Source organism: Podarcis liolepis (genome assembly GCF_965112155.1).
Source record: "Podarcis liolepis genome assembly, chromosome: 7".
Classification (NCBI taxonomy): Eukaryota; Metazoa; Chordata; class Lepidosauria; order Squamata; family Lacertidae; genus Podarcis; species Podarcis liolepis.
This window is the reverse complement of record NC_139561.1, coordinates 21,071,617-21,096,288: the sequence shown is the minus strand read 5'-3', so window position 1 is coordinate 21,096,288 and position 24,672 is coordinate 21,071,617. Positions and strand designations below refer to the sequence as shown.

Sequence of the window (24,672 nt, the reverse complement as noted above, 5' to 3'; positions counted from 1 at the left end):
GTATTCCCAGCGGCAGCTAGCAAACACACACTCACACGCTCAGATATCCACATGGCTTTTGAAGTGTCTGCCGCTGACTTCCAGCAGCTTGAGCGAAGAAATTGATCCACCCCAGCAGTAATCCATCTTGCTAAGGCCTCGGGGCTGCTGTGTCCACCTGCGTCAGTTTTCCACATAACAAATTCTCTCAGACAGACGCGGCTTTGACGATAAGCCAGGTTGATGCTCCTCTCTTTAAGGCCCCAGAGAGGGCCGGCATGACCTCTCCCCTCTGGGGGAAGGAGGTCAGCTGGGAGAGGCTTAATGCGGAGGAAACAGAAGGGTCAGAGCTGAAGATGCTGGCAAGGAGAAGAAAACGGACATCTCGAGGCCGCATGAGAGGGCCTCCCCCCAATATAAATGGTCCTCCTATCCGTCCTGCCTGTTGCATTTCCTCCTTAGGAACTCCAGTCACAAGTACAATTGCCACAAAGGAATTTCTCCTCTCAAGGGCACTTTTGGGAAAGGAAAAGTCTTCGCTTCTTAGGCAGGCGTGGGATGAGAAGGGTTTTGGCCGCTGCTCGGCTGAGCTCCTAATCCTTTAGGATAGCATTGACTCAAATAACCACTCCCATCTCCTGCTCGGTCTCATCAGGACATTCATCTGTCCCACACACCTGCTGCTCCTTTGGCCAGGGCAGGTCACCGTCCTGACAGAAGGCACTTTTGCCCTTGTGTGCCTCTAGCGTTTATATTGCTTTTAATTGGGGGGTTTTAAGGGTTAAAGCTTTCAACTGTTGTTTCTTTTTTTAAAATGATAATTTTATTGTTTTATTCCGTTTGTTAACTGCTTTGAAGTATACAAAATTATGCTCTTCCTTGGCAGATGCCCACGCAAAATGGCTCAGGCACAAAACCAACACAAGGACAATAATACAAACTTTGCATTACAAATGATAATGCCAGGGACGGAATCAACTACATTTCTGCATAGCTTTTTCCTTGCGCCTGGATTCAACCCTCTGCATTGATCCCTTAAAGACAGCTGACCCAGATGATCAAGGGTTGTTTCCAACTAAGTTCTACTCAAAGCAGACCCCTTACCCTCTGAGTAGCATGGGACACAACCCCAAACAACCACAACCATCCGTTTAAAGAAGTATCATGCCACTTCAAGCGCCACGGCTTCTCCCAATAAATCCTGGGAGGTGTAGTTTGTTAAGGCTGCAGGGTGCTGTAAGGAGACTCCAGTTCGCCTTACAAAGTTGCTATTTCCAGAGTAGCCTAATGATCAATCCCTCTTCCCAGGAAGCTCTGGGAATTGTAGCTCTGTAAGGGGAATAGGGGTTTCCTAACAACTCTCAGCACTCTTAACGAACTACAGTTCCCAGGATACTTTGGGGGAGGTCGTGACTGTTTAAAGTAGTATAACAGTACTTTAAATGTGTAGTCCTGGTGGAGTGTAGATCTTCATTGCTTAGAAAAATTCACGCTACCTGATTCCCAGCAGCAGCTCACGGGACTGCATTACCATGCATTAGTTGATCACAGACCAGCCTGCAGAAATGTCTGAGGCTGTGGAATTACTACAATCCCTGTTGAAGTTCTGAGCCATTTAAATATAAATGTGATTAAATCGATTTTTCCTCTTCTTTTTTCTTTTTTTAAAGGAACAGCAACGGCGATGAGGAAGCTTAGATAAACATCCCCCATGGACCAAAAGACCTTTGATTAAAATCGCAAAAAGGGGCCACAGATCGGTGGGCGAATATCCGCTTTGTATGCAGAAGGACTTGGTTTCGATCCCTGGCATCTCAAGGTAGGAATGGGAATCATCCCCCATCTGAAATTCTGGACAGCTGCTTCCCGTCAGAGAAGACTACCCTGAACTAGATAGACTTGTGGCCTGGCTCTGCACAAAGCAAATTCCTATGTTTCTGTGTCTTAAGAAAAGGACCATAGCTCAGTGGTAGAGAATCTGCTTTGCATGCAGAAGGTCCCAGGTTCAATCTCTAGCATCTCCTGTTAAAAAAAGAACCAGGTATTAGGTGACAGAAAAGGCACCTTCTCTGCCTATAACCCAAGGGAGCCACTGCCGGTCAGAGTAGACAACACCAACCTAGATCAGACATGTATTTCAGCCTGTACAGTGGTACCTCAGGTTACATACGCTTCAGGTTACAGACTCTGCTAACCCAGAAACATTACCTCGGGTTAAGAACTTTGCTTCAGGATGAGAACAGAAATCGTGCTCTGGCGGCGCAGCAGCAGCAGGAGACCCCATTAGCTAACGTGGTGCTTCAGGTTAAGAACAGTTTCAGGTTAAGAACGGACCTCCGGAATGAATTAAGTACGTAACCAAAGGTACCACTGTATAATAGTCTGGTCTGGCAGCTTCTGAGGTGCCTGTGACAGAAGCAAATAGCAGCAATTTCCAAATGAAGGACTGAGTGCCCAGAAGGAAGAGACCCATTTCTGAGCCCTGGGGGACGGATAAAGGGGAGACCAGGCCCACAGGAGGCAGTATTGACTGGCCCATCCCATAACTGCAATGAGATGCCTACTCAACATGTTGGGAGTCAATCAAGAAATCCCAAGAATACCTTTAACAGTCTGAGAATGAAGCATGCTTTGAATTTTAAACCCAGAAGAAGAAAAAAACTGAGCCCAACTGCATCTAAACTTTGGAAAACACTATAACGACAGTCTCCCACAGGATTTGAAGGACAGTCCCGATCGTTACTCTGCATTTTCACTTCCAGCTTTATCGCCCTGAAGTGTTCCGGCAATTATTAAAACTGCAGACTAGAAACACTTACAGATCCCTTTACGTGTTATTTGGGAGTGTAGATGGAGGGGGGGAGCGTGGGGAGGGGGGAGCCCACAAAATATAGCACCCGACCGAAGTTCCGTGGTGTGGGCGCCCAAATAAGTGGTTAAAGCCTGCTAAGAAGGTCATTAATCTGTATTAAGCAATCTTGCGAGCGCTCATAGAATATTCATGATCATTCCAACTCCTGAGGGGAGAAAGGGGTGGTGAGTGAATGTGGAAGATCAGTGCAGCCGCTCTGACGGGAGAGAAATGTTCTGTTTGGCTAAGAGGATGGCTTCATGTGGTGCTGAGGGGAGAGGATGAGCTTCAGTGAACAGAGGTGTTCTGGCAGGGAAGGCACGGGTTCAGAAAGGTGGTATCCCAACATATATCTTGCATGCAAAATGCCCCCGATTTGGTCCCCAGCATCTTCTTGTAGGGCTAGGAAAGACCTCAGCCTGTCGCCCTTGAGAGCTACAGTCTTCACATAGTGCACTGCTGAACTCTGGAACTCACTCCCGCAGGAGGCAGTGATGGCCACCAGCTTGGATGGCTTTCAAAGGGGATTAGACAAATCTAAGGATAAGGCCATCAGTGGCTGCTAGCCATCAATGGCTATTGATCTGCCTCCATGGTCAGAAGCAGTAATGCTTCTGAATACCAGTTGCTGGAAACTGCAAGAGAGGAGAGTGCTCTTGTGTTCCAGTCCTGCTGTCAAGATTTCCAGAGGCCTCTGGTTGGCCACGATGAGAACAAGGTGCTGGACTAGATGGGCCACTGGCCTGATCCAGAAAGCCTCTTCTTATGTCATTATACAAATCTGGGCTGCAATGCTGAGCAGAATAATTGAATTAAAAGCCTCTAACTTTTACACCAGGGTTTGAGAACCACTGGTGTAAAACCACTGGCGCTCCAGGTGTTGTTGAACCACAACTCCCATCCTCCCTGAACACCAAAGTCCAAAGATCTGGGGGGCCACAGGTCCTCCCCCCAGACATACAGAAGGGAGTGCATCTCCTAAGATGATACATGTGTGCATCCTTCAACAATAAAAAATATAATGGCTCTTTGGTTCAAACCAATTTTTTCGCACATGCAAATATATGCAGATTTAATCAATTAACCGATTAGGGCAAAGTAAACACACACACACACAACCCCTAGGAAACCAAAGCTGAGCCTGCAAACCTAAGCCCTGATTATACCACTAAAGAAAATGGAAGAAGAGAGCGGGGCAGGGAGAATTTACAATGCTTTCATTTTTAATCAGTTAACTGGTTCTCAATGCGAGAGAGTGAAAAAGAAACCATCTCCCATCCTTGCCCCGGGATGCCCCCAAAGCTAGCAAGCGGCAGACGACAATCCCAGTATTTATGGGGCTGACAAGGAAGAGAGAGTGGTTTTTCCAATATTTAATTTATCAAGTGGTTCTGCTTTACTTCCTGCGTCACTGCTGGGAGGAGCAGAGGGTTTATGAGGCTGTAAAGAGGAGGCCTTTCTGCAGAGCCTTCCGACACGAGGTTGCGTGGGCAGGAAAGAAAGTGCCCCCACGACATTTCCACAGCTTACCCAAGATGGAGTTAGTTAGGGTTGGTGAGGTGCTGCAGCTCAGTGGTTAGAGCACCTGCACTGCATGCAGAATGTTTCTGCTGAAATCCCCAGCAATGCCTGCGGATGTCCCTTCTCTGAAACTCTTAAGAGCCTCTGCCAATCAGTGGAGACAATTCTGAATTAAGACAGGCAATGATTTGACTCAGCGGGCGGGATTCTCACCTGATAAACCTTGTCAGTGGAAACAGACCTGCTGCTGGAATGGGGCTTTCTCTGCTCCCCTCCCACCACGCTCCCCAAATTTCGCTCAGGGTGTGCGTTTTGGTAGACTCCCCAGAGCAGCACAGGGGGGAAAGAGGGGGTATTGTTTAATCAGCTGCACAAGTTGAAAAGTTTGCACGGACAGTGTGGCGTTGAATTCCACACAGTACATGGCAGCTTCCTATAAAACTGAGGAAGGGCTTTGTGCATTGCATGAAGAAACTCCTGGGCTCAATCCCTGGCATCTCCAGGTACGGCTGGAAGTGCCTCTTGCCCAAAACCCTAGAGAGCTACTGACAGCCAGTGTAGACAATACTGAGCTAGATGAACGAATGGTCTAGCAGCGTTATGGCTGTCAAAGGTGCTTCTTTCCCACCCACTCCTCCCCAACACTGCCAACTTTGGACATCTGTTGAGGGCTGCGCGGGATGGAGAGGTTTAGCTTCCTAGCTTCCCTTTGCGACCCGTCTGGCGAACTGCTCTCGGTTGTCGGAAAAGGAAGCACCTTCAGAGCCTAGGTCTCTCAAGTCTGCCGAGAGTCTGGGCCTGGTCTGGTGGCCAAAAGGATTAGGACAGGAAAATGGATGGCATAGCAGCAGGCTGCTGAGACATCAGAGGAGCCCACCCGGGTGTGAAAACAGCCTGGGAAATGAGCGCGGAGGCGTCATTAATTATCGATAACGCCTGCGCACAGTAGATAAACAAGCCAGCACGCCCAAGGAAGCAGGTTGATGGAACGATCGCAGCACCTCTCTTTAGAAACTGCTCACACACACACACACACACACCGCTCAAGTCTTCTGTGGCTGGCTGCACCCCCACTTTCACTAAACTTCTCCTCCGCCGTCAGTAGCTCTACATTTGCAGTGCCCTGAAGGCTCACCCAGAGCTGCAGGGCACGATTAGAGAAGGCATTCGCAGTGCCCCAAGAGAGTTCCTCGCCTTGCAAAGCAGCAGCGCGAGATTCTGCTGAAGCACACTCTGTGTGTGTGCGCGTGCATGTGTGTGACCCATATTTTTCGAGCCTGGCTCATTCCTCATTTAGGAGTAAAGCCGGGAAGTGTGTGTGTGTGTGTGTGTGTGTGTGTGTGTGTCATAGAGAGAAAGTGTGCAAACCAACCCTTGGCGTTGGCTTCACCGGCTGCTGATGCTCTCAACTCTGGAGTGCTCCTTAGAATCACTGAAAGGGACCCTTGGAGGCCGTTTAGATCAATCCGCAGCTGAATGAAAGGACCTTGCAGTGGTGGCATCCCAGAGTCAGAAGGCCAGCTGGCCTCTGCTTCAAACCCCACAGTGAAGGAAAGCCCATCCCTGTCTGACGCAGAGTCAGTTCCATTTTCTAACACCTCTTACCATTAGGAAACATCTCCTAATGTTCAGCTGAAATCTGCTTCTTCCACAGTTTCCACCCATAGCTTCTGGTCTCTGGAACAACAGAGAACATGCCCACTACATTTTCTGCATTGAAGCCCTATGGAATCCACTTCCCACAGAAGACAGTGATGGCCAACCAACATGGATGGTTTGAAAAGACGATTGGGCAAATCTACAGACTCTCCTTCCTTGGAAGTTTTCAAGTAGAGGTTGGATGGTCTTTTGCCATGGATGATTTAGCTGAGATTCCTGCATTGCAGGGGGTTGGACTAGATGACCCACGGAGTCCCTTCCAGCTCTCAAATTCTATGATTCTATGATCCTATGGGAGGACAAGGTTATTGACAGCTACTAGCCATGTTGGCAATGCTTTCCCTCTGTCAGAGGCAATATGCCTCTGAACACCAGTTGCTGGGAATCACAGGTGAAAAAAGGTGCTGTTCGATTCAGGTCCTGCTTGTGGGTTTCTTATAATGGAAACCTGGTGGCCACTTGGAGCACAGGACACTGGACTAGATGGGCCTTTTGACCAGATCCAGCTGCAGGGCTCTCTTATATTATTGTCGTTGTCGTCACCATTATTATATTTATTTTTTACATCCCGCCTTTCCCCCAGACTTGGGTTCAAGGTGGCTTATTATCATACTGCCCTTGGGTGGCTTTAAAGGGGGATCTGGACAAATTCACAGCTAGGATAAGGCTAGTAGCAGCTGCTTGTTAAGATTATTTATATATTGCCTCCACTATTTTTAGAGGCTCATTAAGAAAATAAGGCAGGAGGAGAAAGGCGAGTCCAAAACACCTGGAAGGCATTGCAGTGGATATGCTTGACTTGGGTGATTGACAGCTGGAAAGGTTTTGCCTTTCCAGCATCAGATTGGTTGGGGTTACCACTTCCAACTTGTAATGGCCAGAGGGGGAAGACAGACGGAATCCAATTGTGGAGTCAGTTTGCTTCGGAATGCCAGCTTCTGTGAATCACAAGTGGGGAGAGTGGTTTTTGCATTTGGGGGTTGTTTCCAAGGCCCTTGTACTGGATGGGGTGGGGGAGCACTGCCACACACACACACACACACACACACACACACACACACTGCAGGAGGGGGGCTTGTAGTACAGTTTCTCCTCACCATCCCTGCCAAGGATGGAAAGCAAGAATATCAATGTGGAACCCTTGCCTTCTGCTTCCTTTCCAAGCAGGTTGTATGTGGATTGGTTCAAGAGAGGAGGGGCAAGCGAATGGGCATGCCCTGCTCCACCCACTTTTACTTCTGGCCCTGCCCACCATGGTCATGTGGCTCCCAGAAGGTTGCTGAGAAGGGAGGAGAATGCAGCCCATTGGGAATGGTTCCTCGCCTGTGCTCTGGCCCCCCCACCGCATTTGCCCACCCAATAAAGCAAATCCTTACATATCCTTACAAATGGGCCGTATCAGCAACAGCTTCCCCAAGCTACCAATTTAGTTCTTCTCAAGGGGCTTCTACCCACGCTTGCTGCTGTCATCCGTTATCATCTATGCAGACAAAAGTCATAAAAACACTTCCTCCCAAAATGTGCAGGCCAGTGTGGTCTCCTGGTTATGTACATCCATTCCCCTTTATTGCTATTATTAGTATTTTTTAAAAAAGAAGCCCTACTAACAATTATTGCAGTCTTTCAAGTGGATATGGTGCCTTGTTGCCCTTGGTTACACGAAAAAAGGAAGGTAAAAGAGGGGGGGGTGTTCGTGTCCCACTGGACCAGCTATGTTAACCTGACGTAAATTGTTCTTAACATGTGCCAAGTTGGAGAGAGGAAAAGGCAAGAGCTGAAATTTCACATGATGCAGGATGAGTCCAGTTTGAGGGCAGAGGCTGAAGGCACACCATACATATTAAAGCACATTCTCCTCCATCCTCCAAGAATCCTGGGACCTGTAGTTTACCCATCGCAGAGCTACCATTTGCCACAAACTACAGTTCCTAGGATATGTGGTGCATCTGCAGCCAAAATCTCTGAGTCCGGGGCACTATAGACTCCACCTGAGACATGGGGAGCTGGGGAGGGCTGCTTCATTGTGCATAATGCACCACCATCCTGGCATTTTGCAACTGGCAGCCCGGTGCAGAATCTGGCTCCCCTGCCAAGGATCTTAGCTTTTAAAAATGTGAACCAAGCTTCTAGCCCTCATGGCTGCTGCTTGGGGAAGAATGCTGCACCTGCTGAAGCAAAGTTTAGTGTGTGTGCGGGGGGTGGGGAAGCAAGCGCTTATTGGGCAGTGTCTGTGACGTCTCCATTTCAAGTCCTCTTGTCCCCTTGCCTATACCACATCAGGGCCTCAAATACATGCCAGGCATCTGCACACACAACCCAGCCTTGTAGCATTTCCACATAAGATAAGATCACCCAGAAAATTAAAAGGAACATTGTCCTAAATTTAAAAGGGGAAAGAAAGGGCAATACTGTTGTTTTTCTTCAACCAGCAAAGCAGCTCCGCAGCAAGCCAAGAGATGTGAGGCACAATATGCTACAGACTCCTCCTCAGAAAGAGATTGTGCCTAGTACATAAGGGCAAGATGTGTTGTTGGTTTTTTAAAAATGCAACATGTCATCTGGATAGGCTTGGTTTATTAATATTTCACAGCGTCAAGATGCAAGCTACACCTACGTTCATTTTTATTTTTAAACAAGACACCCTGGGTCCAATTATAGATTAATCACATTTTGTTTATCATGGCATCCGTCGCTTTCCCATTCTGACAAAAGATAAAGAGAGGAATTAATAAACCATTAGTTGATTGCTGCTTTTTAAATTGGTTTGAACACCAGTATGTTTTGAATTGGGGATAAGGGGACTAATGCAAGTAAAGTTACAAACGAGCATTTATTTTACCTATCTGAAAAACTGTGTTCTCAGGTAAAATCATCAGTGGAGTCTAAAAAACAAGTAAATTGGTATTTCCTGTGATTCCACCCATACCCACCAGGTTCCATTTGGGCTCTGCCCCAAACCTGCCATCTTCCATTCTGGTTCTAGGCTTCTCTTACTGACATAAATATTCGGGAGGGAACACTTTTTCTCACTCACCAACTGCAGTGATACCCCAATAATCCCTCCCCCCCCCCATTTTGAAATCCTGTCTCCTCAATTGGCCCTCATCAGTTTCGATTTAATCACCATTACTCATGGACAGTTTAAGCTGCCCAACAAATGACTCTGGTGGGAACAAAGCAAAACACTTTGCTACAAAAATCTGCCCCTTCTGCAAGCTGATCTGCACTTTGCAGGGGCAGTTCATTTTTTCTGGAAGGCACCTGCAGAGTGTTTCTCAAACCTTGCTAAGTGATGAAGGTCCTCCACTGCCAGATGACAGTGGAGCTTGATTTTTAACAAATCCTCATCTAATTGTTCACACTGATACAGGTATACTCTGCTAAAACTGAACTGCTTGATAGCTCAGCTCTGAGCTCTTGCCAAGCACACTTTGCAGGTGTATCACTCAGTATTTGAAAGATTCTCCAAGTTGGCAGGGACAAGAACTCGAGCAGCTGAAAGTGTGACAGTTTCAAAGCCTGGAACACACTAGTGCAGGGGTCAGCAAACTTACCGTGCCTCGGTAAGCGCCGATCGCGCGGCAGGCCGAAGGGCGGGGGAGCGCGTGCCCATACGCGTGCGCACATGCTATTTCCGGCGCACTTCCGGGTCGGAGGAGCACCGGAAATAGCTTGTGCACATGTGCATGGGCCTCCTCCGACCTGGATGTGCACGGGAAATAACGCTTGTGCATGCGCAAATAACGCTTGCGCATGCGCACAAGCTATTTCCAGTGCTGCTCCGACCCAGAAGTGGGCAGCTACACAGCGCAGCGCCGGTAAGAGCGAGCGGCGGGGGTCACCGTGGGCCGGATAAATGAGTCCCTCGGGCCTTATGCGGCCCGCGGGCCTTAGTTTGGGGACCCCTGCACTAGTGTCTTTGCAGTACCTCCTCTTCTGCACCATCATCTAAATTCACCTTGGGGGTGGGGGGTGGGCAGAAATACTTTACAGTTTCAAACCCATCACCATTGCTTCTCCCTCTTTGTCAATTATGACAAGTCTTCTCTATGCTTCTTGGTTTCAAAACTCAAAGACAACATATAATTTTGACAAGGGCTCACAAAACTCCAAAAGTGCTCTCTTTTTCTTCAAGGGGAATACAAGAAACCCATTAACAATCTCTTGCCAGTTCAGTGGGCATGTGGATGCAATTTGCTAAGGCCATATATATGTATCCTGATATTAGGGAAAAGCTGTATGAATGCAAACCACAGCCTGCTAGGGACCCGCCTGGTGCATTATCTGTGCACAAGGTAGGTTTGCTTTGGCAGTAGCAGTGAATTTAAATGACGTTTATATTTAACATACATGTATATATACATGGGCTGGCATAAAAGCGAAGTGCCGAACACAGCCAAGATTTCTCACTTACCACATACAGCTTCCTCTTACTGGGCTGCATGGCTTTACAAGGAAGATAGAAAAGCCGGAAAATTCGGCAAACACCGCCACCAAGATTCCATTCTGACTCCGCCCATCCTCCCGCCAAGATTCCATTCTGACTCCGCCCATGCTCCCGCCAAGATTCCATTCTGACTCCGCCCATGCCCCCACCAAGATTCCATTCTGACTCCGCCCATGCCCCCACCAAGATTCCATTCAGACTCCGCCCATGCTCCCACCAAGATTCCATTCTGACTCCGCCCATGCCCCCACCAAGATTCCATTCAGACTCCGCCCATGCTCCCGCCAAGATTCTATTCTGACTCCGCCCATGCTCCCGCCAAGGTATCATTCTGACTCCGCCCATGCTCCCGCTAAGATTCCATTCTGACTCCGCCTACACTCCCATCAAGATTTAATTCCAGCCTCTGTTTCCCTACTTTCCATAGCTGGTTTCCCACTGAATTCCATGGGGGAAATCTACGCTCAGTACATGGAATCTGCAGACACAGTTTGGTCACAGGAAGGTGCGATGAGCGACATTGTATAACGAAAGGAGAGGGAAGGGTGGCATCCTAGACGATGGGAAGGGGAGAAAACTTGGAGGAGAGGGATAGAGATTACAGTTGCAGACAATGTGCCCTAAAATTACTGGGGGAGGGGCCCTCCGTCCCCCAAACACATGTCTACTTGCTGCTGTTGCAAATGGACTGTTCACTGTTCTGGTTTGTGGATAAACTGCCTATAATCCCTAAACATCAGTTGAAAAAGTGATGCAATAGCTAGAGAGTTGTTTTCCGTTGGCAAGATTGGGGTGGCAGGTCCAAATGCCCTCTTCAGCCCTTGGGAAGTGACAGCATCGCATTCATGCACTGCAGAGCGTCTGTGTTTATACAGCAGGCACACAGGGTTGCACACCATCATGTCTGAAGTAGGCATCTTCATCAAACTCACATCCATGCACCGGGGGAATCACCCCAAGAGGATGTGTGCAGCTTCACCAAATGAGACAGCAGGAGAGAGTCATCTTCTGTAAATGTGTGAAGGGCCCTCATCTCTGTCCTCATAGGGTTGCTTATCAAATTGGAATTTCACTGAAAAGTGCTCCAGAAAGGCAGAGAACAGGATGTTTGGCCTTGCAGAGAAAGACAGAAAAGTGGGACTCTCACGCATGAAGCAAAAAGAGTATTTTCTTTTCTTTCCTTCTATTTTTCCAAAAGGGCTGGGATCTGTGGATTTTTAATTGGTTTAAGGCGGCCTTTGCCAACCTGGGGCCCTCTGGAAGTTTTGGGTGACAGCACTGGCATCTCACAGCTCTGTTGGCTGGGACTGATGTGAGCTGGTGGTGCAAAACATCTGCAGGGCAGCAGCTTAGCCAAGACTGGTTTAAACAGTGTATCATGATACTAATCATTGCCACCAGCAGCAGAGTAGCAGAAGCAGCAATGAAGACTTTGAAAGGCAGATATTTTAAAATATTGGGTGTGGTTTTTTTAAACAGGGAGAACCTTAAGCAAAGCCTGAGGCTCTGGTACATAAAGTTTAAATAAATCATTTGATTTTTACATTTGTTTTAAAGCTGTTCTGTCATTCAAGTGGTTGGCGGAGGGTTGAACAGAGTCTTTCCCCTACCCCTTTTGAAATCCTCACAAGAACCCTGAGAAGTACACCAGGGCAGGAGAGAATGAGGTCCCCAGAATCACTCAGTGAACAGAGATTTGAACCCAGGTCCCTAGCCCAGTACCTTGTTGACGTCAGCACGCTATTGTATAATCATCAATGTTAATGACATCACACACATTGCAACAAATATAGGTTTTTTTCCTAGATTACTGCTACTGGGAAATGTCTTTTCTCTCCAGCTGGCAAAAGCAGTATCAGACAGAACATTGGTGCACGATGCGCTCGCTCCGTGTGGGGAGGAAGGGGGAGGAGTCAGGAGCAACGAGGCAGGGAAATAGATCACTGGGTCAAAGGAGTGTTCCTTTGCAGGAGGTAGCAACTCCACCAGATCAGCTTTTAAGTACCGAAAACCAAATGTTAGGGATAAGATCTGGAATTTACTTTTGTCCCACTACTCACCGTCCTGTGGCGTCGGCAGCGGCTGTGGAAAATAGTACCCTGGTTTGTCTGCAAAACAAAAGATTGGGGGGTGGCATTAGTTGAGAGATTCAAGAAAACACTTTGAGCCACAGAGCTGTTGGCTGTTATTCCTCACTTGCACATGGCACTGTAACAAACCAGTATTCAGAAACATCAAGGTGAACTCCAAATCCCTCTCAATGATCTGCAGATCAGCTCAGAAGTAAGTCCCAGTGACTGCAAAGGGACTTACTTCCAGGTGAGCATGCTGTGACTGCAGCTGGAATGGTTTCTCCGAAGCTGGATCCTTCCATACTATCAAACCGTATGCCCTAAACACCAATCTACAAATGAGGGTGCTGGCTGCCTCCCTGAGTGACTACCTGTTCTTAACCTGCTTCCTGCCAATCAGCCATGTCTTTGCAGCAGCTGTAATAGATGGATTCCGTTATCATGAAGAGCAAGGTTAGCCATCCTGGGAGGGCCCCAGCTGCCATGGGACCACACCTCTCAACAACAGAGCCTAGCCAGCATGGCCAGTGGTCACAGATGTTGGAAGTTGTAGTCCGGAGGCGACCCCCTGATGTATAGCAATGTGGCAAAATATGATTTGCCTTCAAACAGAGGCAAATCTGTCATGCCTCTGAACGATGCCCCATTCTGGGCTTGATTCCTTCCAATGGGGAAGCCTACCAAGGACGGACACTCATGCAGAGTCAGAGGGGCAGGCTCCCTTGAGAGCAGGTCAATAAGGCTCCAAAAGTAAGCCTTTTTTGGAGCCATGCCTGTCTCCGATGCTAATTCAGAATTTAAAAAACGCACACTGATGCTTAAGGGGACGGTGTTTGTATCCACACACAAAAGCACACACAAAAACCCAATAGTAAATATATTTCTCTTCTAGCACTGGGGAAGGTAAGGGATGTGACAGCAGCTGCCTTGGGCAAGTCAATCTGTCAAGGCCCCTCCTGACCCCAGCTGCGATGCAAATCAAACTATTTATTACCTATCGTGCAAGGGTCTCCCAAGACACTGATCCATCAAAGCCATTTGAGTTGATTGGTGACCTGTGTTTGCAAAGCTGCCGCTTGTTATCCAGTTAGGTTGGGGGAGGCCGGGACAGGAGGGGGTGTCATAAAAGACAGGAGAGGCATAAGCAGCACTAAAACTACCACTGCCACAACCCTGACCAAAAGAGCCTCTTTTATTCGTTCTGCAGAATCAAGGAGTAAAGACCCTCTTCGGGCAGCAAGCGCGGGCAAATTAAAAAGTGGAAAGATACAAGCTCTTAATACAACCCACCCTGCGTGTAGAAAGCTAGCATGTCATGGAGAAACCGGAGTAAAAAATACAACTAGGCAACATCTGGAAAGAACAGCATACTAGTTTGTTAGAAAAACAAAAAGGCTAGCATACCCTATGTCTACCACTGCAATGTTTTTCAGGATTTGGTAAGAAATCAAGGCTCTAGTCATCTTGGCTGTGATGTTACTTGGGTGTGCCCAGAAGTAATAACTATTTCCAGTGGTTGGAGGGGGGGGGGCTGCATTTAAATCATCATCACAGAGAATGCCCTGCCGTGCCTGTACAGAGCAATCCTATAAAAAGAGATCGCTCTCCAGAAATGTAAAATGAGTACAGCTTTTCCCGGGGTGTGTATGTTTGTCCTCTGCTAACACCCGTTGTCACAATCCAACCACAGCTGTCAAATTTGCACATCTGCTTCTGTATGTCTGTATCTCCTCTCAGACCACACACACTTGTGCACGCACACACACACACACACACACACACACAGCATTTTGTACAACGCTGGGTATAAAATAGCTGCGTCTCGATAGAAATGCCACCCACACACTTAACTGCCACACCCCAGTCTGCTTCTATATCCAGCACAAGAAGCACTTTAGGGATTCTCAGAAAACAGAGGCGAGCCTTGAAAATCCAAGCCAAGGGCAGAGCCTGGGACCCCATTTTCTTAGGTAGGATCTCAGCCCTGTGGCATGTGAAGTCAGAATGAAGGACAAAGGTGTCCCGGAGCTTGTGCAGAGCGTTGTTCCTTTTCTTATGTATGTGGGGTTGGAGCAAGGGTAGTCAGCAGGGTGCCCCTCTAAGGTATCGTTGGACTCAAAACATCCATCACTTCCAGCCAAGCCTGGAAGATGGGAGCTGCCACCCAAAAAGGATTAGGGATTTCCCGGACAAAAGGTGCAAACTCTGGTCAAAAGATGTCATTAAGAACTACTCGTGGGTAGCCTGCAGATAACACTGGACATTTTGGGAGGGAGTTGTTAACTACAGGTTACACTTGGCATGGGGACCCTTCTTCAGTCCGAGGGCAGAAATTCTCTCCTAGGCAACCTCCCCAAGGCTGCATGCAAGCGGTAGGTGGAGCCAGAGGCTAAAGTGGGCAGGGCAGGAAATGCAAATTTCACCTTTGCATAATAGAATAGTTTCCACACACACTCAAGGAGGGTTTGGAGCAGGGCCAGTGAGGGAGTGCGGTCCAAAGAGAGTTTCAGGGGCCAATTAGAGGGGCATGGAGGGTCACATGTGGCCCCCAGGCCTGAGCCCCCCCCCCATCCCTGCTTTACAAACAAAAATAGCATAGGGTTGCTTGTTGACGGGAAGCAAAATTGGGAGAGGACAGCTGAAAAAAGAAGTGATGGGGGAGGAGATTTCGCCACCCGAAGCCTCCTGGCTCCAAATCCCTGCTTCTGTCACCCACAGAGATTCGGTTTCAAATGCCTCTCCCTGCCCCCCTTGACTACGCCCATGATCTGGGCTATACCTCTACCATGCCACTTTAAACAACCACAGCTTCCCCCAAAGAGCCTTGGGAGCTGCATTTCAGGGTGCTGAGAGCGGTTAGAAGATGCTGATTCACCTCACAGAGACACAGCTCTCAAGAGTGGTTTAACAATTGATCCCTCTTCCCAGGAAACTCTGGGAACTGTAGCTTTGAGAGGGGTAGAGGGGTCTCCTGACAAATCTCAGGACCCTTTACAAAAACAGACTCTCCAGGATGATTTGGGGGAAGCCGTGGCTGCTGAAAGTTGTAAAATAGTGCTTTAAATTTATGAGGGGAGAAGGGGCCAATGCAGGACGTGTCTGTAAAAATTGTATGAGAAAATGAAGCAGTGGAAAAATGAGGTTTCATACCGGGTAAAATTTAGGTTGGCGGAAAGAGCGGGCCGTCTTTTGAGCATCACTGGGCAGAACTTTATGTTGATAACGAGTGCTGTGATTCACAGAAGTGCTTTGAAACGCAATACAGTGGTGCCCCGCAAGACGAATGCCTCGCAAGACAGAAAACTCGCTAGACGAAAGAGTTTTCCGTTTTGGAGGTGCTTCGCAAAACGAATCTCCTATGGGCTTGCTTCGCAAGATGAAAATGTCTTGCGAGTTCCTGCGGGTTCCCCCCCCTTTCCTTCCCTTTTTCTAAGCCGCTAAGCTGCTTATCAGCTGATCCGATAAGCCGATAAGCCGCTAAAAGCCGCTAATAGCGCTAATCCGCTAATCCGTCAATGGGCTTGCTTCGCAAGACGAAAAAACCGCTAGACGAAGAGAATCACAGATCGGACTCTTTTCATCTTGCGAGGCACCACTGTATTAAAAACGTAAAGGTGAATGAGACCCATCTAGTCCAGTTTCCTGTTCTCACAGAGGCCCGTCCAATGGCTCAGGGATGCTCAGAGGCAGGGCACAAAGGCAAGAGCCCTCCCTCACCTTGGCTTGCAAAAGAAACCCTGATGGATCAGACCCAAAGGCCCACCTAGCATCTGTTTGCTTTGTTTTAGTTTGCTCCTGAGCATCTGGCAATTCAGATGTATACTGCATCTGGGCATGGAGGCTCCATCTGGCCATCATGACTAGTAACTGCCCCTCCCTAACCAGGGCTGTGAGCTAAACACAATGCACCTTCAGCACAGAAAGCAGCATGCATTGGGACATGAGATTCAGTACCCAGAGAACATCAGCTTTCACATAAACACACACACACAACTAGATATAAGAACATTCAGGCTCTAGATTCCTCCAAGGAAGTGTTTCAGCAGCGATTCCACTTATCTGGGGATAGGAAAGCAAGATGAATACCATGCCAGATGAGACCAAAAGGTCCGTCGCCCTGTATCCAACACTGCCAAGTCAGATGCTTCTGGAAAGCTCGCAAGCAGTGCACGAAGGCAGCCCCGGTTATCCTCCTGCTTGCCCCCAGTGTTTGATATTCAGAGATGCACTGGGAAATGCAACGGGCTGCCTCGTTACCCCAGGTGTTTGTCCCTGTAGCCCAGTACTGTCTACCCTGTCTGGCAGCAGCTCTTGGGGGCTTTGGTAGAGAAGGGTCTTACCCATTCTCTGTACGTGATCCTTTTAACCCTAACCTGGGATGACATCTGCATGCAAAGAGGATGCTCTGCCACCGAGCTACAGGTCTTGTGGGAAACAACACAGGAAGCTGTCTTCTACTGAGTTAGGATTAACATTTGCTTTCCTGGGTTTCAGCAGAGAATCTCCCCCAGTTCTACCTGGAAATTGAACCCGGGGCCTTCTGCATGCATCGCAAATGCTCTACGCCCATCCACACACCGAGCTGCACCTCTTCCTATATTGTGAACACAGCAATCTGACAAAGACTAAGTCCACCTAGCTTGATAACGTCTGCACTGACTGGCAGAGCACCTCCCTGGGGTTTAAGACTCCAGCAGCATTCACAGCCCCAACTAGAAAGGCCGGGAACTGAACCTGGGACCTTCTGCATGGAAGACGGCTGCTCTGCCACTGAGCTACAAGGTCTCTCCTCTGAATAACCAACCGTCTCTGCACATGGAGAGTCTGCTTAGCTATGACAGCCAATAGCTAGCAGCAGCCCGACACTCCCCCCCCATCCATTTCAGGTGGGGCATCAATGCCAGGCATAAGGCATATCCCCCCTTGCTCCCATGGAATGGGAATTAGTTCAGAGACACAGCTCAGAGCGAAGAACGCAGCTGTTGTGTGCAAAGCAGTTTTTATCGACACGAGGAAATCAAAGAGGCACAAAGGGGTTGCATCCCATGTCAGTCCTACTCAGAGCAGGTTACTGAAGATGACAGACTTCGGCTTGTTAATTTCAGTGGGTCTGCTCTGAACAGGACTCAACTGGAAGCAACCCAAAGTCCTATGGGGCCATCCCTGTCCGTTCAGCCTGCATTTAAGTACCAGCAATGCATTACAGGTTTACTAAGCAAGCAAATTAAGAGAGCCACACCCTCCGAGCCACACCCATGTTGCCTTTAAGCTCCTCCCCCTTGTTTTCCCCCCACCACTGCCGCCACGTGCCGAGGGAGACACCTACAGTTGTTGAGGAAAAGCAGGACGGCGAATCCTAGCGTGGAGGTGGCCAAGAGGATTAGGCAGATGTTGCAGGGGATCATGAAATATCGAACCACTAGGGAGACTTTGTGCTGGTACATCCGGTCCCTCTCCAAGGAGCCGGGCCCCATGGGGTACTGGCAAGCGGTCATGCCGCTCACTGGGGCCCAGGCCCCTACCGGGAGATCCAGGATAGCGGTTGCTCTGGGCACAAGGAAGCTTTCGCCCCTCGCTTGCCCGTTTCCAAAATGGTGGCTGCGTTCTAAGTGTTCTCAGGAACCGACATCCTCAGGCTGGCCGGCCGGCATGAGGGGTTCAGAGTTCAGGAGGAAGAACCAAAAATCGCGCAGACCATCTTAAGGTTGTAATCCAAATCTAGGCAAAGGGAAACCTAAGCCAAAGGAACTGGTGTCCCGTCAGACAGCTTCCCCTCTGAGGGATTCGAAGAGTCATCCTCTCAGAACCAGTCAGGAGCGCCGGGTTCAGTCCTCAACAAGCAATGCCTGCCACGGCAAACACTGTGAGGGAGACTCTGAAGGGGCCCCCTGACTCTGGAACGCTCCCCAAATCTACCATCCGATTAGGCCAGCTGGGGAAACAATCCAGGATAACTCCATCCAACGGTAACTCCTTCAGCAGACAGCTTTCGCGGAAATAAAAGGGGTTATAATCCTGGTTTTCAAGACTTGTCAAACCCTCAGACAAGGAGGAGTATGCTATTGTGGAGAAAAATCAGAGGGTGAGCGGGGGGAGATAGATCTTCCAGGAACCGCAAACATTAGTTGAGTCTTTTTTTGGGGGGGGGGGTCCTCACAAGGCGTGGCTCACTATTAAACCGTCGACCCGGTTGCTGGGTGGTCCTCGGGGCTGGAGCAAGTTCCTCCAGCCCATGCGCACCTCTGACAACGCGTGTTGTCAGAGAAACGCATGTTGAAGAGAAACACAGAAGAAGTGAGAATGAAAACAGACCCCTGCATGTGACACACACACCCCGAAACTTAATCCAGAGAGGGAGCTGATGAATTCTCTTATCGCCAGGAGACGGGGCCAGAATCCCCTTTTCTCTGCTTCCTCTTTCAAAGGGATTCCAAAGTCCACCGAGGGCTCAGCTGCGGTTTCCTCGACAGCAGCTGGCGGCAGGGCTCTCTGGCTGGCGACGGGTTCTATTGATGGGAGACGGATCCTGAGCTCCTTTCGCCGATGCCGGAACAGCTGCTGAGATGAGCTAAACGCACCGCCACCTTCTCTCCCTGCACAGAGCCAGCATGCCAGCTATCGCTACCGATTCCTCACACACCAGAAATAAATAAAATCATCCCAAGAGTAAGAAGCATTTTAAAAAAGGAAACGTGAAACGCAGGCTTGCAAAAGGGCACAGAGCCCCGATTCAAGAGTTCGGGCAACACGGGGTGCCGCTCGCGGCGAAGCTCAGGATCGGAAGCCGTCAGGCGTACAACGCACGCCCAAGTTTCTCAAGCCGTCCCCCAACGACTCAGGGTGGTGAGAAAGCCAAGCGAGGAAACGAGACGACTGTCCGCGGCCGTTTCTTGGCTGTCCGTTGCCGTCCCCTTTGCTGTTTTCACCCGGCATGAGCTGTCCATCTCCGGATGTCGGTCAGTGATTCCATCCTTCCCTGACCCGGGTCTCCCTCAAAACAAAACCAACAATGCAAGAGTTCGGCTGTGGCAAGGAGGGGTGTTGGAGGCTCTCCTCCGCAGCTCAAGAGGTGGAGAAGCGGTTAAAAACAAAGGAGAAAAGATTGCGGTGTGTTCCGGAGGGAGCTGCTGTCATGCAAAGAGGAGGCAGGACCCCTCGGGCACCACCCCCACTGCTTCCGAAAGATACCTCTGGAGCTACGGACACCTGTCAGCATTTCCAGGGAGATGGGAGGGAGGGGTGGGGAAGGAAGGCTCCGTTCAGCTCTCCCTGCCTCCCTGGAAGGGAGCGAAAGGGAAATTATCTCCCCTCCCTCCGCTCTCTCTCGCTCTCTCCAACCATCCAACCCCCGCCCCCCTCGACAAGCCCCGCGTCTCATTTGTGAACTCAAGATGTTGAAAGGGGCGGAGAAGGCAGTGTCAAAACTCATTATGTGTCTCTTTCTCAGCCACTCTGAGCTTCTCGCCTCTCTGCACACGCACAGACACACACACACACAAAAGGCGCACCCTCTGTCAGCAGGCAGGCACATACAGGCTGTGTCGCCTCAACAGCTGATTTTTTTATTTTGATATTTTTGAGTGAGGGGAAATGCCAGGGAAGATCCTGGCAGGATGGAGTGTCAAAGGGGGGGGGAGGATTGCGATATGGATCACGTTACAAGCTGTAATGGAGTACGCGGGGCAGGGTGTGCGGGCGGGGGCAGAGAGAAAGGATGGGAAAACAGGGAATCGCTACTTTTTGAAGGAAGGGAATTCCCTCTTTAGAAAAGCAGGAGGAATCGTCCCAGAGTTGTGAGCCCGGTGGATGCGAAAGCAGGGAGGGAACTAAAAACACCCTCCTCCAAGTCTCATAAAAGGAGATGGAAATTTTCGCATTGCAAGTGACATTCTTTCTCTCAGCTGCTGCTTCTCAGCTGGGACAAAGTCTGAGATGTCTTTTTTTTTTAAAGACTGACAAAAATATTTGGAGAAGCCTATCAATAGTTTATCCCCTCTCCCCTAGCTAAATGAAGCTTCCAGGCTCCAAAGCAGTATATCTCTGAATACATGTTGCTAGTGGATAAAGTCTGATGAGAAAGCATTTGCCACCACACATCCGCTTGTGAGTTTCCCAGAAACACTGTCTGCCCACTGTCGGAATGATCAAAATTTTCTGCCTTAGCGCACATGTGCTATGACAGCCCGCACATGCGCACTGATAACAAGAATGGAGTGTGATGTGACCTTCAAAATGGGATTCTAGAGCAGACAAAAGGGGAGGGGGCTTTGCATGCAGAGGGTCCAGGTTCAGTCCCCAGCATCTCCAGGTAGGGCTGAGAGAGACCTCTGCCAGAAAGCCCAGAGAGCTGCTGCCAGTCAGGGTTGACAATACTGAGCTACATGGACCAATGGTCTGACTCACTATAAGGCAGTTTCCTATGTGCCTAGCTGATCACTGTAGGAAGCAGGGTGATGGACTAGGTGGACCTTTGGTTTGGTCCAGCAAGGTTCGCCTTAGGTTCTTAATCTTCCATCTTACACACTGTGAAAGCCTTCACTAACCTAGTGCCCTCCAGATGTTTGGAGACTACAATTCCCATCAGCCCCTGCCAGCACAGCAGCTGCAGGTCAAAACATCTGGAATGCACCAGGCTGGTAACGGCTGCTCTAATGGACCATGGGAGCTGCTGCTGCTATACAAATTCTAATAAATAATAGTAATAATGAGCATGTTTCAATTAACCGCTGCACTAGTGGGAGCTAGTCCAAGGATTCCTGCCAGTGCAATGGAATTTTGGCCCCCTCTTCTGCCCATGAGCACCCCAGCAATCACCAGATCTGCTCTGAAGGGTACGTGGAAGCCCTAGAGCAGATTTAGGAAGGAATGTGTTACGGGAAGAGAGGGGTGCATTGTCCCACGAAGAATGTGTGAGTTGTTTTGTGTGCACAGAGCGCTTCTTAGTGCTAGTGTGATGTGTCAGACTAGGACCTGGGAGACCTGAGTTCAAATCACTGAGTGACCTTGGACCTAGTCACTACCTCTCATCCTAACCTACTTCACAGGGCTGTTATGGGGATGAAACTAGAGAAGGGGAGAGGCATGTATGCCTCCCTGTTGGAGGAAAGGTGGAATATGAATGTGATAAACAATGATAAATAGTCAAGTACATTGCATACCACCCAAACTCATCCAGCCTCCTACAGAAGGGAGCCGGGTGGTGGTGGTATGTGACCATTTCAATTTCCCACAATGCTTCTGGCACAGCATATCTCTGGAGCATTCTGGGAAATAAACAATGGCGGAGGGACCCCACTGTGTCAAAGGCCCTCTCAAAATTAGAACTGGCCCTGCCGCTTATAAATTTTGCTCCTGGCGGCAGCACCTCCAGGAATCACGCAGAGGACCTGGAGGTGTGATTCATCAAAGGGGGCTGAGCAGCATTTCCACCCCACAGTGCTTTCGACAGGGGCCTAGGGGTAAAAATGTGTCCTAAAAGTGAAACAAGGTCTTGCACCAATGAGGGACGAGTTAAACACACAGAAACGCACCCTAATCAGCCTGTGGGACAGTCTCCATGCCTTAGTTAAGAATGCCTTGGATTTCAAAGCCACACTCTCTTGGAAACAGTTGGACCTAATCCAAAAGCTTTAAATCTCCCATCCCTCTTCCTCACCCCTGGAAGAAACATGGGGGGGGGGGGAGTGGCAAACAATTAATTTGCATGCCTCCATTTGCATGTTTCCATATGCAAAGCAAGCCTAGCAAATCTCATGAGGACGGCAGGAATGTGCCCCTTTGAGACGGCCCCCCGCCAAATACGTGCAGGCAGGGTGCGAAGAAGCCTGTCCCTTTCCACGCTCCTTGGCAGCAGAATATGACCCACCCCCCCTTCCCCTGCACAGACAATGGTCTCGAAAAAGAGAAGGAGAGGGGAAAGGGAGTAATTCACTGACAGAAGTGAACCTTGTCCAGGCAGACTTTTAACAGAGACCCGAACTGTGATGATCTATGTGTTTCTGGTCTGGCCAAATCAGACTGCAGGCGGAGGGCACAAAAGATGGAACATTCCTTCGTACAATCAATCAATCAATCAATCAATCAATCAATCCCTACACACAGAAATAAAGAGTCTCAAGGAGAAAGTCTCCCGCTGACATGCTAGATCTCTGTCTGCCAGTCTGTCTCTTTAGGGATTGATTGATTGATTGATTGATTGATTGACTGATTGATTGATGTACGTCTGAAGGAGCATTTGAACATCTCCCTCTTGCAATACAGGAGCACAGGAAGGTGCCCTGTAGTAAGTAAGTCAGGCCATTGGTCCATCTAACTCAGTATTGTCAGCACTGAAAGGCAGCAGTCTTCCAGAGTTTTAGGCAAGTGTCTTTCCCAGCCCTGCCTAGACATTCCGGTCGTTCTGCACTCAAAATTCATGCTCAACCACTGAGCTACAGCCCTCTCAACTCCAAATGAAATGGCATTAGCCTAGATTGTGGTTAACCACCTCGATAGAAACCAAGACATAAAGGGCAGATCTGAGGAGTGGAAGCTTGGTGAAAAGAACGGATAAGAGATCAGCCAAAAGGAAGAGAGCTGGGTCTTTGTTAAAGAGAGGCACTCAGTGCAATTTAATTTCAAAACTTCGTATACAGGTGCATGAGGGCTCATGCTTGTGGTGGCTCCTATGGCCAGGGAAGGAACCCTCTGTGCATGCTCAGAGGTGATTCCGTCTCCAAACTTGCACAAACAGGGAAATAATCCAATCATGGCTCTCCTCCGCACCCCCCAGATTCCTGGAAAGTATGCCTGCCTTTTAAAGGGTCCTGTGACTTGTTAAAGGTAAAGGGACCCCTGACCCTTAGGTCCGGTCGTGGCCAACTCTGGGGTTGTGGCGCTCATCTCGCTTTATTGGCCGAGGGAGCCGGCGTACAGCTTCCGGGTCATGTGGCCAGCATAACTAAGCCACTTCTGGCGAACCAGAGCAGCACACGGAAATGCCGTTTACCTTCCCGCCAGAGCAGTACCTATTTATCTACTTGCACTCTGACATGCTTTCAAACTGCTAGGTGGGCAGGAGCAGGGACTGAACAACAGGAGCTCACCCCATCGTGGGGATTCAAACCGCCGAAAGTCCTAGGCTCTGTGGTTTAACCGACAGCGCCACCCGCGTCCAGCTGTGACTTGTTAGGAGACATCAAATCCCTTCAGAGAGCTGCAATTCCCAGAGTTTCCTGTGAAGAGGAATTGATTGATAAACCTCTCTAAGTGCTCTGACCACTGAGCTGCAGCACCCCCTAACCCCTCAAATCATACCACTGAAAATGTAAGGCAGGAAGAGTCACAAATCTGTGTGGTCAAAAAGGCACACCAGCAATAGCAGAAGAATTCCCTTTCCACATATTACTGTTGTTATTATTCCTTTTGGCAAATAACATAAACACACCTATTGACATCTTCCCAAGCAGAACACCAGGCGAGCCCTTCTGGATCAGGTGAGTGGCTCATCGAGTCCAGCATCCTGTTCTCAGATGCCTCTGAGGAAACCCTCAGGCAAGACCTGACCACAAAAGCACTCTTTCTTCCTGCAACTTCCAGCACCTGGCATTCAGAAGCAAACTTCCTCCAGCAGCCTAGCCGCCATGGGTAGTAACCATATCCTTATCCTTCGTGAATGTGTCCAATCCACTTTTACAGCCATTCAGGTTGGTGGCCATCACTGCCGGTTCACTGAGTCAATTCCATAGTTTAACTATGTGCTGTGCGAAGAACTCTGCTCCCAATTTTCCAACATTCAAATGTCCCAGAGTTCTAGTGTTAGGACAGTGAGAGAAAAAATGGTCTCTATCTATGTTCTCCACATTACACAATATCCTGGGGCCATTCCTAGGATTCATTGGGAACTGCTGCTGGCATAAGAAGAGCTTTGCAGAATCAGGGCTAAGACTTCTCCAGCCTGTCCCAGTCATCATGGTTAATGGTCAGGGATAAGGGGAGTTGGGGGTGAATGACTTCCTGAATCTCCTGTCTCTGTTTGGTCATCAGCAAGCAGCCACCTAATTCCAACAGAGCTGTGTAGTCCAAGACAATTGCCAACAAAGACGGAGAAATTCTCCCCTAGAAACTTGTGGTTCTTCAGCGCAAAAGATCCGTCTCCTAGGCGC

At 49.1% G+C, this 24,672-nt stretch overlaps 1 protein-coding gene across 5 annotated transcripts in view; it reads right to left on the bottom strand.

Annotated features, from left to right (window-relative positions):
* AGRN (agrin) overlaps positions 1–24,672 on the bottom strand; it is a 240,152-nt gene that overhangs the window by 127,118 nt on the left and 88,362 nt on the right. For 4 of the 5 annotated variants that reach the window (XM_083512750.1, XM_083512751.1, XM_083512752.1 and 1 more), the window contains one exon: positions 12,518–12,565. In XM_083512750.1, the coding sequence (XP_083368876.1) occupies positions 12,518–12,565 (48 nt within the window). Of the gene's footprint in view, positions 1–12,517; positions 12,566–17,855; positions 19,437–24,672 lie in introns of those variants that run through there. The other variant, XM_083512754.1, reaches the window with a different exon arrangement.